Source organism: Pseudogymnoascus verrucosus, assembly GCF_001662655.1.
Source record: "Pseudogymnoascus verrucosus strain UAMH 10579 unplaced genomic scaffold scaffold_48, whole genome shotgun sequence".
NCBI classification, from domain to species: domain Eukaryota; kingdom Fungi; phylum Ascomycota; class Leotiomycetes; order Thelebolales; family Thelebolaceae; genus Pseudogymnoascus; species Pseudogymnoascus verrucosus.
Window position 1 is genome coordinate 217,876 of NW_017263699.1, and position 16,477 is coordinate 234,352.

The 16,477-nt window shown below is 49.6% G+C and overlaps 5 protein-coding genes across 5 annotated transcripts; 1 reads left to right on the forward strand and 4 right to left on the reverse strand.

Moving 5' to 3' along the window:
- The first annotated feature begins 542 nt into the window (after positions 1-542).
- VE01_08715 (uncharacterized protein) lies at positions 543-2,288 on the forward strand. The gene has a single exon (XM_018278135.2). It carries the CDS (start codon positions 952-954, stop codon positions 1,966-1,968), a length of 1,017 nt encoding a protein of 338 aa, XP_018127205.1. The 5' UTR covers positions 543-951; the 3' UTR covers positions 1,969-2,288.
- Positions 2,289-2,446: 158 nt separating this feature from the next.
- Positions 2,447-4,767, reverse strand: VE01_08716 (uncharacterized protein; the record flags this gene model as incomplete). Its single annotated transcript, XM_059463998.1, has 3 exons — positions 3,985-4,767; positions 3,543-3,927; positions 2,447-3,489 (listed from the first exon to the last, which is right to left on the reverse strand). The coding sequence occupies exons 1-3, from the start codon at positions 4,453-4,455 to the stop codon at positions 2,447-2,449; spliced, it is 1,899 nt and encodes a 632-aa protein (XP_059319419.1). The 5' UTR covers positions 4,456-4,767.
- A 2,253-nt stretch (positions 4,768-7,020) lies between these two features.
- On the reverse strand, positions 7,021-7,954 carry VE01_08717 (uncharacterized protein). The gene is made up of 2 exons (XM_018278137.2): positions 7,645-7,954; positions 7,021-7,548 (listed from the first exon to the last, which is right to left on the reverse strand). Exons 1-2 carry the CDS (start codon positions 7,922-7,924, stop codon positions 7,154-7,156), a joined length of 675 nt encoding a protein of 224 aa, XP_018127247.1. The 5' UTR covers positions 7,925-7,954; the 3' UTR covers positions 7,021-7,153.
- Positions 7,955-8,508: 554 nt separating this feature from the next.
- VE01_08718 (uncharacterized protein) lies at positions 8,509-9,426 on the reverse strand (the record flags this gene model as incomplete). The annotated part of the gene is made up of 2 exons (XM_018278138.1): positions 8,509-8,909; positions 8,967-9,426. The coding sequence occupies 2 exons, from the start codon at positions 9,424-9,426 to the stop codon at positions 8,509-8,511; spliced, it is 861 nt and encodes a 286-aa protein (XP_018127210.1).
- Positions 9,427-11,727: 2,301 nt separating this feature from the next.
- VE01_08719 (uncharacterized protein) lies at positions 11,728-15,978 on the reverse strand. Its single transcript, XM_018278139.2, has 3 exons — positions 15,173-15,978; positions 14,123-15,119; positions 11,728-14,072 (listed from the first exon to the last, which is right to left on the reverse strand). The coding sequence occupies exons 1-3, from the start codon at positions 15,864-15,866 to the stop codon at positions 11,843-11,845; spliced, it is 3,921 nt and encodes a 1,306-aa protein (XP_018127209.1). The 5' UTR covers positions 15,867-15,978; the 3' UTR covers positions 11,728-11,842.
- Positions 15,979-16,477: the final 499 nt, after the last annotated feature.

A 16,477-nucleotide genomic window follows, 5' to 3' on the forward strand; every position in this document is an offset into this window, starting at 1 on the left:
GTACCAGTGCAGCTAGTTTTCCAATACTGCTCTAAGATTATTATCTTTTGTCGAAACATGAATCGCGCAAATGGACGCCGCGAGGAAACAATCACGATGTGTATCTTCGTGATCAGGTCGCTATAGGAGTTGTCTCATATGTAAATTACCATCACAGGTATCAGCGACTCGCAGATATATTCGACAGATACACCACCCTTGTTCGCATGGTGCGGTTGCGCGGTGAAACTATTCCAGGGCTTGGCGCGTCTTCATCAGTTCGTTGGCGACTTTATCCCGATAACTGGGCGTCTATGTCTCGCCCAAAGAGTCTGGGCCCGCCAGGGTTCAGCGACAACATCGAATAGGACAGCCGCCTAGTCTGAGACTGTAGCGACTGATATTGCAGGCTTTGCATTGCCAATTTAAATACTGATGGTTCTGGAACGCCCCGTGTTGGAGGTATAAATACAACTGCCGGCAGGAGACCCACTACCGAAACATGCCACCAATGCCTCGACCCCTGTACATCATGCGCGACAACCACGAAGCATCCAAAGCCACCATTCTTCTCCCACAAACTCTAATCGTGGCTACCGCCCAGCCACTTGTTCGCTGGGAGGTTTGGGGCTGTCGATGGTTTGGTCCAGCTACCCTGATCATCCAGCATGTGGTTACTGGGGCACGAGGTCCTGGCGTGGCTCATGGAAATCAGATGGATCTAAGCAGATCACAGGCCCTGGTCTCCATCAGCTCCCTTGTTTCTTCTTTGCTCCCATGCAAGTATATTAAGGTAGCTGTTCCCTTTCGTTTGGTTTTGTTTCTATTCTTCTCTACTCCGCGCTTTTCGTCGCTCTACAGTACATACGCTTCTCGTCTCCGACTTCGCTCGCTGGCTCTTCTTCGACTTGCCTCTTATATTCAATCCCGAACATTTACGCCTGGAGACATCACAGCCGATACTTGTGCACGATGCCGTCCCAAGTGTTTTTAATATCCCTAACGCTCTTCATGAGTACCTTCACTTCCGCCCTCCTATCCTTCCCGCCTGTCAAATTCAACCAGAAGGTCATTGGCCCTTCTACAAACCCCGCAGCTACCGCCGTGTCGTACCGTCTCAAGGACAAGTACGACTCCTCAAACTTCTTCAGTTCCTTCTCCTTCTTTACTGGCTCCGACCCAACTCACGGCTTCGTCAACTACCTCTCCCATTCCGCCGCGGCAAATGCAAACATCATCTCCACCGGCAACTCTCAAGTGAAACTCCATGTGGACCACACAAATGTGGCACCCACCGGCCGCGCCTCCGTGCGTCTCACTTCCCAGAAACAATACACTCACGGCCTATTCATCGCAGATATCGCGCACATGCCCGGTGGCGCCTGCGGCACCTGGCCAGCATTCTGGCTCTTTGGGCCCAACTGGCCAGCCTCAGGCGAAATCGACATCATCGAGGGCGTAAACTTACAGACCACGGACGAGATGACGCTGCACACCTCCGCAGGATGTGTAGTCGATAACCTGGGCTCGCTCCCTGGAACTACGACGCTTGAGAGGAACTGCAATGCCAATTCAGGCTTCAACGGCTGCTCGGTGAGCACGAGCAACCCGCGAGGCTTTGGAACGGGGTTTAATTCCATCGGTGGTGGGGTGTATGCTATGCAATGGGAGAGCTCTGGCGTATATGTCTGGTTTTTCCCACGGGGCTCTGTGCCTGCTGATATCAGCTCTGGGGCGCCGAGGACGCAGAACTGGGGGCTGCCGGTGGCGGCATTTAATGGCGGAAACGGCTGCAACATCGACCAGCATTTCAAGAACATGAACATAGTTTTCGACACTACTTTCTGCGGAGATTGGGCTGGGGGCGTGTGGGGTCAAGGGGCTTGTGCTTCTTTGGGGAGTTGCGAGAGCTATGTGGCAAATAATCCGCGCGCGTTTCTAGAGAGCTATTGGCTTATCAACTCGGTTAAGGTGTATCAGTTGGGCTGAGTACCATGATAACTGGGGAGGTATGATATTGTGTTATTTAAGGGAGGTGTCCTGTGAGGTCACACCTAGGTCCCGGCTACTGTTGATGTTGCACAAGGCCACGCGAAAGCCATGCAAGTGACCAATACCGAGGGGCTGGAAAGGCGAAGCTGCCTATTATGGCACGAAGAGGCGACGCCAAGTGAGCGGACGAGGGCTGATATAAGAATATATATTTGCTATATATATACTTATAATATCTATTATTTTGGGAATAATGAGTTTTTATTTTATTTTAGAATTATGCAAGAAACCCTAGATATTACTTTAGATCTAAGAATATACCATTATAGCAATGTTTCAGCTTATTAGGGGCAACTGTGCCGTCCCTGTCTTGAGTCGACATAAACTACCTTACCATACCTGGTATCAGCTCATACAAACTGTTTCCATCCAACACTTCTAAATCTTAACCACACCCACTCAAAATCTACCCCCCTCACCCCACTACCCCACGGCGTCTAACCCTTACCTTCCCTCCTTTAACCAACATAGATGCCTCAGTAGCCCACTCTCTCCACGGTTTCTCTCGTTTAACAACCTCGATATCATAGTTTATGAGGAGATATGCTAACACGATCTTCATCTCGAAGTCAACTATAAAGCGACCGGGACATGCGTGTTGACCATGAGCAAAAGGGAGATTAATCGCGGACGTCGAGACGAGAGGTAATTTTCCTAGCGGGTGAGTCGGTGGCCCATTGGATAACCCCTTGTTACTATCGAGCCCTGTAGAAAATATAAGCGACTGCGAATTCTGGGATGCGGCAACGGCAATGGCCTCTCTCGCGAGGGAGAACCGAAATGGATCAAACTTTAACGGGGCCTCGAAGACGTCAGGATCGGTCTGTGCCGGCTGGGCGAGGAGTGAGAGCATAGCACCTTTGGGGAGAGTGATGCCGTCCTCTGTGACGAGGCCGTTAGCGACGACTTTCTTGAACACGGAACGGTTGGCGAAGGCGTGCAGCCGGAGAGTCTCGCGGCAGACGCTGTCCATCTTTATCATCTGCGCGGCAGTGGCCTTGGTCCATATATCATTGTGGTCAACAAGAGTGGTGGCAGCTTCCTCGCGAAGAGCATCAATGGTGGAGTACTCGGCATCGGAGTCGAGGATATTGAAGAGAGCGTTTGTGATAGCTATGCTTGCTTGGTAGAGGGAGCCTGTGTTTGAGACTGAGATGCGGGCAGTGAAATTCGTGAGATTTATCTCGGATGGGAAGTTGGCTGCAGCGTAGCGGAGCATCATTTGAAGGTGGTCGCAAGGCTCCTCCGGACCGGGAGAGGTTTGTAAAAGGGAGAGATGGGAGTGGAAGAGCGGGATTAGGGAGTTTCGGATGGAGCGGAGGTGGAGAGTGGTAAGAATGCGAAAGAAAGCGCCGAATAGAGGTCTGATAGGGCGCGGGAGGATACCAATTAAGAGTCCACCAAGGATGGTATTGTCTATATAATCGATGGTTCGCCTGAGGTAAGATTCGTCACGACCTGAGTTGTTAGTTACCTGGATTTAGACCACAGGGTTGGGGAAGAGGCCATACATAGCGGAATACCGACAGTAAAGCGACTCGATCCCCGTGCAATAACGATTCTAACCATCTCATACAGATCGATTTCTCTCCAGTCCTTCTCGTCCATCCCAAACTTCTCATCAATCGACACTTTCAGCTCATCATCCAGATCCGCAACAATTGGCTCAATCAAAGAGAGCATCTGGGTTCTGACAAGGTCCCCCTGCCATGGGTTTCGAATAACATTCACATCCCCTGTCGTGTACACAGCCTGGTTCAACTCAAGGAAGGTCTCGTATGAGTTCAACACATGGTCGGGTTGCGATGTGTACCAACGTAATGAGGCTCCCGGAATAATAATGTCATTTCGGAAGCCGAGTCCTGGGAGGAGACAGGTCTTTCCGTGCTTAGAGTACTGGAATACTAGTTAGCTAGATGAATTGGAAATTGGGAGTTAATAAGGGGGACTTGCGGTTTCGTACGCCTCTTTGTACAGAGCTTTACAGTTGGTATAGTACGCCCAGCGTGTCTTAAGGCTGAAGCGGGTAGCACCAGCGGGCTCGCGGACACGAGGTAGATTAGGAGGGTAGGAAACTTGAGTGAAATAGCCGACTACAAGGTGAGCTAAAACCGCTGTGGAGATAATCATCAAGACAATAGCCTGAAAAGAGCTAGAGGCAAATATTTGCTCAAAGTATCCCGTTTTAAGAAAAGTGCGAATAGATGTTTCCAGCAAATGTAGAGGCTGAGTATTTAGGAGTATCTGTTCGAAGTCCCCGTCCACTTTGGGAAGGGTGGCGTTGGTTGTCAAAGAAGGGATAGGTGGAGGATAGGCCAGTATTTGTTGGAGATATCCGCTTATATTAAAGAGAGTGCGAGTGATTCTTGTTAAAAAAACGTTGATCGGAGGGCTGGCGAGTGTTTTCTCAACGTATCTCTCCATTCTGAAGATTTGGGGCGGATTTGAATAGCTGGTGGGGAAAGCAGCGATCAGAGGACGGGAAAGGCATTGTGAGATATAAAGGTCCTACAGATACCCCTAGCCATTCTTCGGTCAGAAGATGTTGCGAGTTTCTGAATGCTGTGTCTTTTAGTTGCATTTGATCGCATTGTGCTGTGTCTTGTGCAGTAGCAAGCTGGAGTGGTTGTTTAATCCATGCTAAAAACAAACTAACTTCATCCCTAGAAGCCGCTGGAAGTCTCATACTCCCTTCCTATAACTCTTCCTTAGATTAATAACTAGGTTCTTCTCAGGTATTGCATGTCACATTTGTTTGCCTAAAATATGCCCTGCAAACTTTCACCACCCCATCCCTATAATCCCTTACCTCGCTACCAAGCCTTTGGTTTTTTGTTGGATGTCCCGATATGTTAACGCGCATAGCCACATTTTCCTTCCATCTGGAAACTGCTTTCCATTCAACACTGCAAGGTAAGTAGTACCCACTGTTATATCGGCCCGTAAATGCTACCCTTGACCCATAAAGGTAACTGGTAGCACATACACAAACCTCCGCTTGTCGTTTTCCAGATATCATGTTGCGGTGAGGATTACAAATTTACAGTGTAAAAAAGATACCATTGATGCAAGGAGAGACCCCTTGCTTTGTTCGTCATAAGTGATACCCAGGTGATAGCGTATAACGGACCAATCAATGGCCAGTTGCTAACACCGTCTGTTGACCGTCAGCAATTAGTAACAGCTTTTGATGCAGGCTGGCATAAAGTAAGGTGCAGCTCATGATAAACAATATTTGGAAGACGCTTTCATTCAATAATGCCGCTACGGAGCCCATCGGCAAGGAAATTGCATACTTCGCTCAGAATTTCGGCGCTCAAGAAGTCATCAATAGCGATACGCCAGAGCCGTGGTGAATCTCTGACGGTTAGCATGAGACAAAAGCTCGTGGTAACGAAGCATGCGGTGTAACAGCCGCTGGTGCTACCATCCTTTTCCCTAGCGGGGATTGAACAGGCCTCAGACGCTCATATTTGCCTGTGTGTAGGACGGCTATGGTGCCGAATGTGCCGGGACATCCCACCAGCATTTGCAAGTCATGATAGGGGTTGTTGCCGACCGCGTCAGTAATATTACAGCACATGAGCCTGACATTGACCGCTCCCTCTCTGCAAGAAACATGCCGAATCCTCAGAAAGCCTTTCATCACAAAGGGCGAAAGGATGAACACGGGATGTTCGGAAACAGCGGCAGAACATCCACATGGTTACCCGCAGATATACCCTCAGAAAGCTATTTGAACTATAAAGCACCCCGATTGGTTATATAAGTTAGTCAAGATTAAATAAGCTATTCTCGTTGAGGAGACTGTGGAGTTGCTACGTGGCAGTGACCCCTTTTCGTAAACTAGTGTGCCCTGAGTCATGAGCTCTTCGCCATTATCACCTCACGAACTATAATCGTCTCGACAACATTTGCACCAACTCCGCTGCATCGGCTCAGCCGTTGCACCAACTCCGCTGCATCGGCTGAGAGTTGTTGACTATGAGTCGAAGAAGCTATATTGTTTCTTGTAGTTTAGCTGTCCTTTAAGAAGATCCGTCGATTATCTGTAGCAAAGTCATAATTGCTCCTAGAGCTCGTTTGCATTTGATACTAGCGCAATATGATATTCGCAAGGTGCCTCAATAGTTGCCACTATCTCTCCTATTGTATTTAATATACGGATCCCTTCTGGCGCAGAATTGATGTTGTGAAGCCCTCTCATCATAGCTAATTAGAACATATATTCATGGATTTTGCAACCCTCTGGATTCTGTCAGTTGCTGCGACATTCGCCATTAATCTAGCAACATTATTCTTCAAACCTGCACTCTTAACAATGACATGCCCAGAGGTGTAGGGCTTGGTAGGGCTGACGTCTTTCTGTCGTCGGTATGAGTCAAAGGACTTATATCGTGTTTTCGTAAAAGGAGTCGATGATGACGAGAGTATTTGCAGTGAAGGTGTTACGTGAATCTCTGGCAGGGACAGTGTTTTCATCAGACTACATGTCAGGGGGTGCAATGATTCAATTAACAAGTGGCAATTTCTATGAAGTGACCGTAGAAGGTGGCCCGAGGGCGATGGGCTGAAGTAGAACGTTCCCGAACGAAATAGAATGGCGGCCTCAAGAGATCACAATGAAGTGACAGGATAATGGAAATTTAAGGTTTGAGCTAGAGCTAGCATATTCTGGTGGCAGGGGCGATCTGTTGATAGCTCCTGCCAACGAGGCACTGTGTCACCAGTGCCTGCTGTGGCAGGTTTAGGCAGCAGTTGTCTTATGAGCCTTTGAGCTAGATTGGTAGCTTATGTGTCAGTCATCAGAGAGGGCTCAACCAAAAGCGTATGAGAACTCTATGGCGAAGTGTCAAGAACTTGAGGCGCTAAGCAACGAGTCCCCATAGCGGGCTTCTGATAAGTAAATTATAACATATATCACCGGGTGGGAGAGCAAATTGTGTTGTATCAATGCAGACTCGAGCTGGTGACTGGTCTCACAACTTCCACCAAAACCATAAAACTGTCTTAACATCGTAAATATGAACTTTTCACATTATTTACAACAGACCCTAAACTCTACATATACAAACTTCCCACATCTACCCCACACTGCCGCCATTGCTATCTAAAACAATCTCTACACCTGCACCCTCCTCGCCGCATCCTCTATCCACAGCTTCCCATAAACTCCATGCAGCCATTTGATCCACGACGACATCGGCTCTGCCGCCGCCACCCCCTTCCCCTGGAAAAATACACTCGTCAAGCTCAACTCTACCTCCCCTTTTTCCTTTTCAACACGCGCCGCAACCTTGAACAGTCCATCCCCTCCCCGTACACCCTGCTCCCTCGGCGACCCGCCACAACGCACCGTCACTTGCGTGGGCGACCGGTCCACGACCTCGAAGTGGTCAGTAATGATTGTGCCTTTTGCGAAATCAGAGGAGTTGATGGCGGCGCGAGTCCAGAGATCCGTCTCGGTGGAGGGGTTGCGGTATTTGCGTTCGAGGTAACGGCGCTGGAATTCGTATGCTAGGTGGAGTTAGTCACATCTGTCTAATTCTTGCCATCGGCGCCTTTGCTTCTGTGCTAGGTCACGGGATGGATAAGATCAGGTGGGGAGCATACCGAGACCCCCGAACACGCCGGCCGTGACAGCCTCTACGAGGGCGCCCTCCTTTTCGAGGAGCTCAGGACGGATACTTGATAGCGGTAGGCGGCGGATGACAATATCTTGCGTCACGGGGTTGTTATTAGGGTTCTGAGCCAGGTAGGCCGAGGAGCTGTAAATAGGGTCTGTTGCTGGCACTGGGACAATGATGCTTTTGCGGGTGGTAAAGAAGGCAAGGCCTGTCACGCCCGTGGTGCCGAGGACGGCGGTATAGAGGGCTTTACGAATGATAGGCATGGTGGGCGAGGGGATTGTATGAGGTTGTGGATGGCAAGTTAGATTGCCGATATGAGGTGTGGGGTTTTATATAAATACTCACGTGACCACGCGTTATCAGATAAGCTGATATGTGTAGCCACAGCATCTTAACTCCTCCATCCTTCCATTGAAAAATGCAATACAGGAAATTGGTTAAAATCATTAATATTTATAGGTATATATGTTCTCCATCTCGTATGTAAACCACGACACAACACCCCCAATTCGCCTACCAACCTCAAAAAAAGAATGTGCCTCAAAAAATATTTCCAAGCGTCGTAGCAAGGCCAAACTTGAAGATCCGAGATCCAAATTAAACAATAGGAGATGAGATATTTTTTGTTTCCACATCCATAAAGTGGCCAAGATAAGTGCGCCAGTCTCTGCTGGACGCTCAAGGGTATATTGCATCGCACCACTCCTCCTCCTCTGCCGCATAGGCGCCTTACGCACGAACCCTCAGGTGCATCCACGCACCCGATCCTCCTACTAACCCCTCCGCACACGCGATCCTAACTCCCCATCACTCACACCAGTATTTCAACACTCTATTACTGGGGCGCTTAGGGCGCCTCCTGAATATTACCTGCCGCTGCGGGGCTCCCGGTCTGGTGCGGGTGCTGGACGGGGGACTGCTGGTATGGTGCTGGGCTCACACTCTGCTGGTATGGTGCTGGGCTCCCAGTCTGCTGCGGGTACTGGACAGGGGCCTGCTGATATGGGCCTGGGCTGACAGTCTGCTGGGGGTATCCCGTTGGCTGCTCCTGGAACTGCTGCTGCTGCGGGGGGTACTCAGCGCCGGGGGTGGCGTAGGGAGCGGCGTACTGCGGCTGCTGGGCGTACTGCTCAACCGGCTGGTAAGAAGTGGGTGTTGGGCCACCGACGGGACCCAACTTGTGCTCCTCGATTGCGGCGGGGGCGGCGGCGGCGCTAGTATCGCGGTTTTGGCGGATAGCTACGAGGGCTGGAGGGTGTTAGATGGGTGTTCCTTGCTATATTAGGGTTGGGGGCGGTGACATACTGGTGTAGACGAGAGTAGCGACAAAGGAGACCCAGATAAACGCCGTGAGCGCGGCGAGGGCCTTCGTGACGTCCCCGACGGTCGTCCAACTGTCGGATGCCCCACTGCTATATCTATAGTAGTAGCCGCCGCTATAGCTACTATATGACTCGACGGCTCCAAAAGCGGCGGCGAGCGCGGCAATTGTACCAAAAGTGGAGAGCCAGAAGATTGCTAGGAAGGCCTGCGAACCGAGGGAAATGTAGATGTTGTAGATGGTCGGGATGTAGAAAGTGTAGGCTACGATGTAGCCGATGTACGCGAAGGTCGCGATTGAGGTGAAGATGTTGAGGCCGTAGCCGCTGTAGGAGCCGACGACGGAGAGAGCATACGCCGAGAGGGCGAGAGTGACGAGGGCGAAGAACAGCTGGAAGCCAAGAACAATTTTGAGCCACAATGGATGGGGGGGTTCGGTCGCCATTTTTTGGTTCTTTGGTTTGGAAGGGGCTTGGAAGTGAGAATGAACAAATTAAAGAGGACCAAGGCGAAACAGAGAACGAAGAGAAAGGCGTTAGGCGTGCGACAGTTGGTCGATTTGAGGGATACTGAAGAAGAAGGCGGGAGGGATGCGACCAAGCTTATGTATGGATTGATATGTGGCAGAGAGGGCGTGGACCGACGATCAGGGCGGTCTCTGTCTGTCACGTCTGGGTTTCTGTGACTGTCTGGCGAGCCAAGCAAAGGTGGGCGATGCTGGTGGCTAGTGGGGACCAGAAGCACAGCTCATGGGTGGATGTGGATACTTTTGAGAAATGATGAACGTCTTCTTTGGGGAAAGATGAAGAGAAAGGGGGTGAGTTTGAGGGAAATGGGCAAGGGTCCAAGCTACCCTTGGGCGAAATTGAGTGATGGGAGTGGTGTTAGTGGTGCTTTTTATGGTCAAAGTACCATAATTTGGATGCGCGACAGGGGTGACAAGGGTGCCGTGGCTTAGTGTAAAGTGAGAAGGCTGAGCATTGACGGGATGCCGCCAAAGCTTTAATGGTACATACTGCACGGTTCATTCGTTACGATGTCGTTGTGTACAGTTCTGGGATACAGCACCAGAAGTGTTTGCTCTTTCCTGCTTCCTGTGTAGAAGACGCCACTCGCGAGGAGGCTATTGATTATTGCTAGGAAGAGTAAGCTTGAGTAGGAGGTCTGCTGCAATACAACGCAGCGTGATCATGAGGTGAGCCACAGCTGAAAAGGATGGCCATCCCGTCTCAAGGCTCTTCACCCCCTCGCCCACATTCCTAGCACCCTATCCGACCCTTATGCGACCTAGGCGGCAGATGAGGCAGCGATGCCGGAGTGAAATGAGAGGAGACTCGCACGCCAGTGCCGGGTATTGAAAAGCGACGCACTTTGGTCGAAATGAGTACTATTTGGACGCGCTGTCTCAGCCCTGTTGCGACAAGATAGTCCCTGGCATACGGGACGATATTCACTAGGATATGGGCCTAAGCTGACATTCTGCCTACCTGAGCTGTCAGTTCTGAACCCTCAAGTGGACACCGACCGTAGTTCAGTGGGTACAAAATACTGCCCTCCTCGTCACAGGTCGCTTGCTCTCACCTCATTCGGGCAAGGCTGGCAGAGTGCCGAGTCCTGCCAGTAACTCAGAACTCTAATTCGCTCTGGGCCCCACCGCGAGTTGTGGCTAGGATACCACCCGAACACACCCATCAAATCTCCCCTTCAGCTCAGCCGCACGCATCCAGGAAATCGAGCGATTGTTGGAGTACGACGCAGTGGGGTTCCTGTATGGAGCACAATGCTTACTTGAAGCCATGTACCCCCACTGTCGCCACTGATTCGCCCGCGAACCGTCAACAATGCAGCCAAGTGTGGCGTGCGAGACTGGTTCGTGTCGACATTGCTCTTCATAAAGAAAGAGGGGTGGAGAGTCTTGTTTGGCTGTCCATGCGGAAGGAACGAATGGCACAGGAAGGTCTTCATATGAGGTTCAGTCTTAGTTCTCACTGCTCACTGCTAACGGCTGTCGTACTTCTCACTGTTCACCGTTAACCGCTATGTGCTGTACTCCACGTGTGGACAGCACAAGAAGTTACCCTAAATCACTTCCACCCTCCTTTTCCTCCCAGCCGCGAAAATCGATAAAAAAAGATTCCGAAGAACGCCTTACCGCCCTCATCCCCCTGCGCAACCTTCCCTGCGCAACCCACCCGCTCCACTCGCCTACCAGCTAGCGCCGCGCATCGCTTTTAAGCCTGCGCGGGATTGTCAGACACGGTCTAATGGGCCCCGTCTTACCTGTCGGAGCTGGCGACGTGCTGATTGGACAGTGTGTTTCGTGAGGTTGCGAAGACGAGATGTGAGGCTGTAAATTTATGGGTAGCCGACAATACCCTCTCTAGTATGCGATGTGCATTATCTGAACCGGCTATGGCGGCGCTGTATTTAGGATGGTTAGCGCATCCTTGACACGTGCGTTATGGATGGCACTTGCACCTGACTAAAAGTTAGAAACAGGTGGTCGCCGTGGCCCTGGCTCCGCCACTCTGGGCCTAAATATCGTAGAGGTAAACTGACATCCCCAGTTTCTCTCCCCACTTGAGCGCAGTCATTGATAATCGTATCACCACCAAGAGGGCCTAACAGTAGAAGGGGGGAAACTAGAACCCAGCACAACGAAAAACGCGGGGGTTATTAGAAACATAGTATACATAAACTAGAATTCGTCTTTACTTTGCCACATACAATCCTGGTTAATATATTCTTAAGAAAGTATCGTGTATTATTTTATGTAATATTTTTGAGCTGTGTGGCGTTTATTCGATCAAAATAATTTTATGCCTGTGCATGCAAGATTGTCCTATCGATATCTAGTTAAATTAAGAACGGTTGTCTACACCAGCTAAGCCCTTCTGCTCAGCGAGCAATTTCCGCATCTCCTCACGAATGATACTAGGTAATATGTCTTGAACGGATGCAACGACTCGCTTTTCCACTTCCTCTAAGTTTTTCTGCATGCTCTCTTCGAGTGTCTGGAAGCATCCACGCATCTCCTTTTGCATCTTCGTCAACAGCTCACTATGCATTTGACCGAGTAGTACGACTTCTGCAGATGGCTCCTGAAGGCGTACTATCTTCATGAGGTCCTCGACTCTCTCATTCTGCTGTTGAATCCTCTCGACCATTGTCTTGATGTCAGATCTGATGCGTGAGATCGCTATCGTACGCATTGGGTTGGTTTTCGTCCATCCGGTTTCCGCTACTATCCCGAAAGCCAGCGCGTAACACGCTACCAACTCATGTCTCGCTGCTGCAACATCATCAGAGGTGCTATGCTCTATTGCCTTCTGATCTATTGCCCGTATGGCAATAGTGTGGCTGAGCATGCCTAGAATTTCCATCTCGGGTATATCAATAGTCCTGCAATTGGACAGCATTGCCCAGAACAAAGCCCTGTAGACATAGTGTTTGCTTTCCATCCCTTCTTGGCCTTGTCTGCGGGCATGTTCTTGTAGTTTTTGGCTCCTAATGACTTGTGCATTATTAAACCATGAAGGTTCATCATCGATTTTGGCTGCTTTAGCGATATTAGTAGTAGATGGCGAAGAAAACATTTTTAGGATGCCAGCTAGCATCCGCTGGGTATCGGAGCCTACTGGCTGTTCCGTAGAAAGTAAGGATTTCGAAATATAGGCTTGTTCGAATTTAGCTCGAGTTCGTGGTGACCTAGATACGAATAGGTCAAAGGCTTCATGCCATATAGAGTCTCTTTTTGCATCCCACGCGATACCTTTATTAGCAAGCATTTGCACGATAAAAGAATGCCCTCCAGTGGTAGCGGCCTGTATAGCATTACCAAGTAAGCCGCCTACCGCATCTGGTTTAGAGCCCTTTGCAAGTAAGATGGCCACAATTTCATCATGTCCGGCCGCCGCCGCAGCCTGCAATGCCGTTCCGAAGCGAATGCTTTGAAGATTAACATCGGCCCCCGAAGCAACTAGCAACTCGACAATCCTTGTAAATCCTCGGAAACTTGCTAGTTGAAGTGCTGGGCCAAGTAGAGCATGTTCTGCATCTGGGCTTGCGCCTGCTGTAAGAAGCGTTTGCACGAGCTGCGCATCGCCGTTTTCTACAGCTGTATAAAGTGCCGTCGGCTGATCACCTATAGTATTATTCACATCTTCTCCGGCCGCTATGAGTCCTTGTACTATCTCAGTGCATCCCTGCTGTGAAGCTAACTGAAGAGCGGTATGCGTCAGACCACCCGAGCAATTGATATATGAGCGGTTTTTAATAAGATGCCTCGAGACGTCTTCGAATCTTAAAAAAATAGCCACATACAACGGCGAGGGACAGCTCTCCTGCGAGAGCCCAAAGTCTTGCTTTTTTCCGTCTAGATTCCAGACTCGTATCCAATTAAGGAAGGCGGGGTTCATTGGTTCCGCGAACAGTGTTAACATCTTGTCCTTAAGCACTCCGTCCTCGGTAGGGCTATTTCTGTACCCCTTGAAATGCTCATGCCAGTGCTGCGCCACATATGGTAAGAATGGGTTCTCCATAAAGATCGAGGGCTCGATTTTCGGTTGCTTCATTGCTAGTAGATAGTCAACCATTAGACCCATAAACGTAGCATTAACGGCCTCCTCAGATACAAAGAATCGCGAGACTCGGTTGTCCCTAGACTGTTGTAGAGCATGGGAATATAAAAATCTCTTAACAGAGGGATGATCAAATGTTATAATCCCTGTCTCCGTGCTTAACGATTTCTGCATTTCCTGTTGCTGTAGGTCTGTTTCGTTCTCATATGACGGCTTCTGCTTCTCTATTCGAATCATGCTGCTTGGGCAAATGTTAAGCAGCTCTTCTGGGCTAAATAAATTGACCCCAGGAGCTGCTGCGAGCTCAAACGTCGTTAGTTGCCGTGCTGCTACCGAGATCCAGTAGAAGATGTAGGAAAGCCTAAGCGAATCCTTTGGTGCGACCCTCTGTAGCTTTCGTAGATATGCATCCTCAATATCGCGCGGAATGCTTTTTAGGGCGACATCTATCTCGTCATCGTCGAAACACTTCCGCAGGTCATCAAGTTGCAACGATATTATCCGAAATCTCCTATTAAACAGTTAGTAAAACTACCAAAACGTGAGATTAACATCTCATACCCGTCATCTTTAAGCGCCCTGTGTATTTTGTCTGTGGTTTCAGGGCTCCAGTGCTTAGTCTCCGCGTATTTTCCAATTGTTGCATCTAAGTAGGCGTCAACATCCACAGAGACTGACTTCTCAATGTCTATTTCGATAGGCGGCGTCTGGTGGCCCTTAAATGCATTCTTGATATCAGTATCAGGGATCGAAGTAACTAGAAGATGTAACCTCTGTATCTGTGCATCACCTAACCTGCCTAGAAAGTCAAGAAATTCCCCGCGGAGAGTGTCGTTACCCGCCTGATACTCATCAATAGCATCTATTATGAGAAACACGTCCTCCTGGAGAGCAGTGACAGTCTTCTCTAGAGTCTCAATGAGAGCCACAGTACTAGGCGAGGAATCTAGAAGCTCATGATTATTTGCAAGATTGCGCACAGCTTCTGGGAATGGTGTAGCCTTTGCCGAGATCCTACGGAGGATGAGACGTAATAGTCGTTGGAAGTTTTGTGTTGGTGGATCAGCATTGTCGAAGTACCAGTATGCGACTATCATGTTGCTGTTCTTCTCAGCAGATTCTACCAGGCTCTTAACAACGGTAGAGCATAGGCTAGATTTTCCACAGCCTGAAGCACCATGTAGCCACAAGAACGAATGGGATTCTTTAAGCCAATCCGTATACCTGCTCAATTCGAGTAGCCACTTTCCAGAGTTCTTATTAGCTTTGTCAACCTGACTTCGCAGTTGCTGCTGTCTGTCTGTAAGCGTAAGCTTGGTGTCGCTCAACCACTTAAGGGTACTGAGTCTCTCAGCTTTTAGTAGTTTCTCAATAGTGATGTCGATCTTATTCAGAGCTTCAGAGGCCTTGCCATCGAGATCCTGGAACTCCTGCTTGCGATATTGATGGGCTACAAATTGAGAGTGGTCGGTTACGATCTTGTCTTTTCCTTCTAAATCGACCTCTAGAACTTTAACATTCTGGTTATCTAACGTCCAAAAGCTGTCCAACACGCGGACTATATACGTTAGATTCTCTAGAATGTTAAAGATAAAGCCTAGGAAATATTACCAGCGACAGATCGACTGAGCTCCTTTTGCACACACGCAGCATATTTAAGGATGGCAACATATACTTGCTCGATCTGATCTTCGAAAGCGTTCTGTTCCTGGGTCGGCTTATCTCGATAATGCTTCTCGATAATGGCGTACTTCGGCAAGAACCTTGCCATCATAGCAGCAGAATTAAACACTGCTTCGACTCCCTCCTTGTCATTCTGAACCAGCGTCAACACGCCAGACACCACACCCCAGACAATCGTCCCGTAGCCGGTAGGGTCGAACTTGAGCCCTGCGTCCACGATGTCTTTAAACTGCAGTGCTGAGCACATGATCTCTTTTGCTTTGACTCGTATGTTGGTCGCCTTTGTCGTGTCGTCGTTCCTCATGTGCCAGCCCCGCTGGCAGTATTCCTCGTACTTGACCTCCACACGCTCCATAACATTCTCTACCGCCGCTCGCTGTGATATAGAGTCACTAGGCTTCTCATCTCCGCCAGCGGGCCGTAAAAGCTTGCGGTCCTCTAGGGACAAGGTGGCAAAGGCTTCGCTCCAGAGATCTTTAGGCACGTTCGTCTGTGGCGGACTGTTGCCTTGAGGTGGAACGGCTTGAGTTGCTATAGGGGAGCGAGAGCTAGCTCTGGCATGTCCCCTACCAGCCAGGGCCTTAGCATCTTTGTCTTTCTTGCTCTTAAAGAATGAAGACATATCTCTAGTGTTGCTTCTAAGAGAGGCACTTCACAGATCACAGACGGCGTAACTACGTGGTGTAGTAAGCCCAACCGTATTTAGATCGTAAGCTGAGTGAGGACAATTGAATAATGTGTAGTACTGCACAGGTCTATGCACACCGTAGGGTAGCAGGCACAGCGCTTCCTAATGCCTAGCCATTGGTTGATCCAGGTAGCTGCATTAGCGGGGCCCGGGCCGGGATGGGAACTAGAAGGCCCAATAAGCTAGCCAACCTCGTAATTAACCAAATATCTACACTCCAAACACCATTTATCTGCCGCCATTCGGTGGTTGTCATCTCGCCCAAAGCACCTCCAAGTTATGGGAACTAATGGCGGGGTCTCGGCCGCAGAATAACACCGCTCCTCCTAAGCGCGTGGTGTTGGCATCACAGCGGCTACCGACATGGCTCCGATGCGCCATTTGGGCCAGCCAGTATGTTTACCCAGGAGGAAATCGTATGGGTGGCTTTGGAAACGTCGTCCGTCTCCCCTTTGGAAAGGTCCTCAAACTCAATACCAACAGAAACGAGATAAGTGCTATGGAGTATGTCCGTAGCCACACTTCAGTACTCTCCCGAGAGTATT

Bases quoted from the DNA above. Each gene is read 5' to 3' on its own strand.
- VE01_08715 (XM_018278135.2), top strand. From the start codon at position 952: ATGCCGTCCCAAGTGTTTTTAATATCCCTAACGCTCTTCATGAGTACC.
- VE01_08717 (XM_018278137.2), bottom strand. From the start codon at position 7,924: ATGCCTATCATTCGTAAAGCCCTCTATACCGCCGTCCTCGGCACCACG. The intron at 7,549-7,644 runs GTATGCTCCCCA...AACTCCACCTAG, and splicing joins CGGCGTGTTCGGGGGTCTCG to CATACGAATTCCAGCGCCGT.
- VE01_08719 (XM_018278139.2), bottom strand. From the start codon at position 15,866: ATGTCTTCATTCTTTAAGAGCAAGAAAGACAAAGATGCTAAGGCCCTG. The intron at 15,120-15,172 runs GTAATATTTCCT...TAACGTATATAG, and splicing joins GCTCAGTCGATCTGTCGCTG to TCCGCGTGTTGGACAGCTTT. The intron at 14,073-14,122 runs GTATGAGATGTT...ACTGTTTAATAG, and splicing joins AGGGCGCTTAAAGATGACGG to GAGATTTCGGATAATATCGT.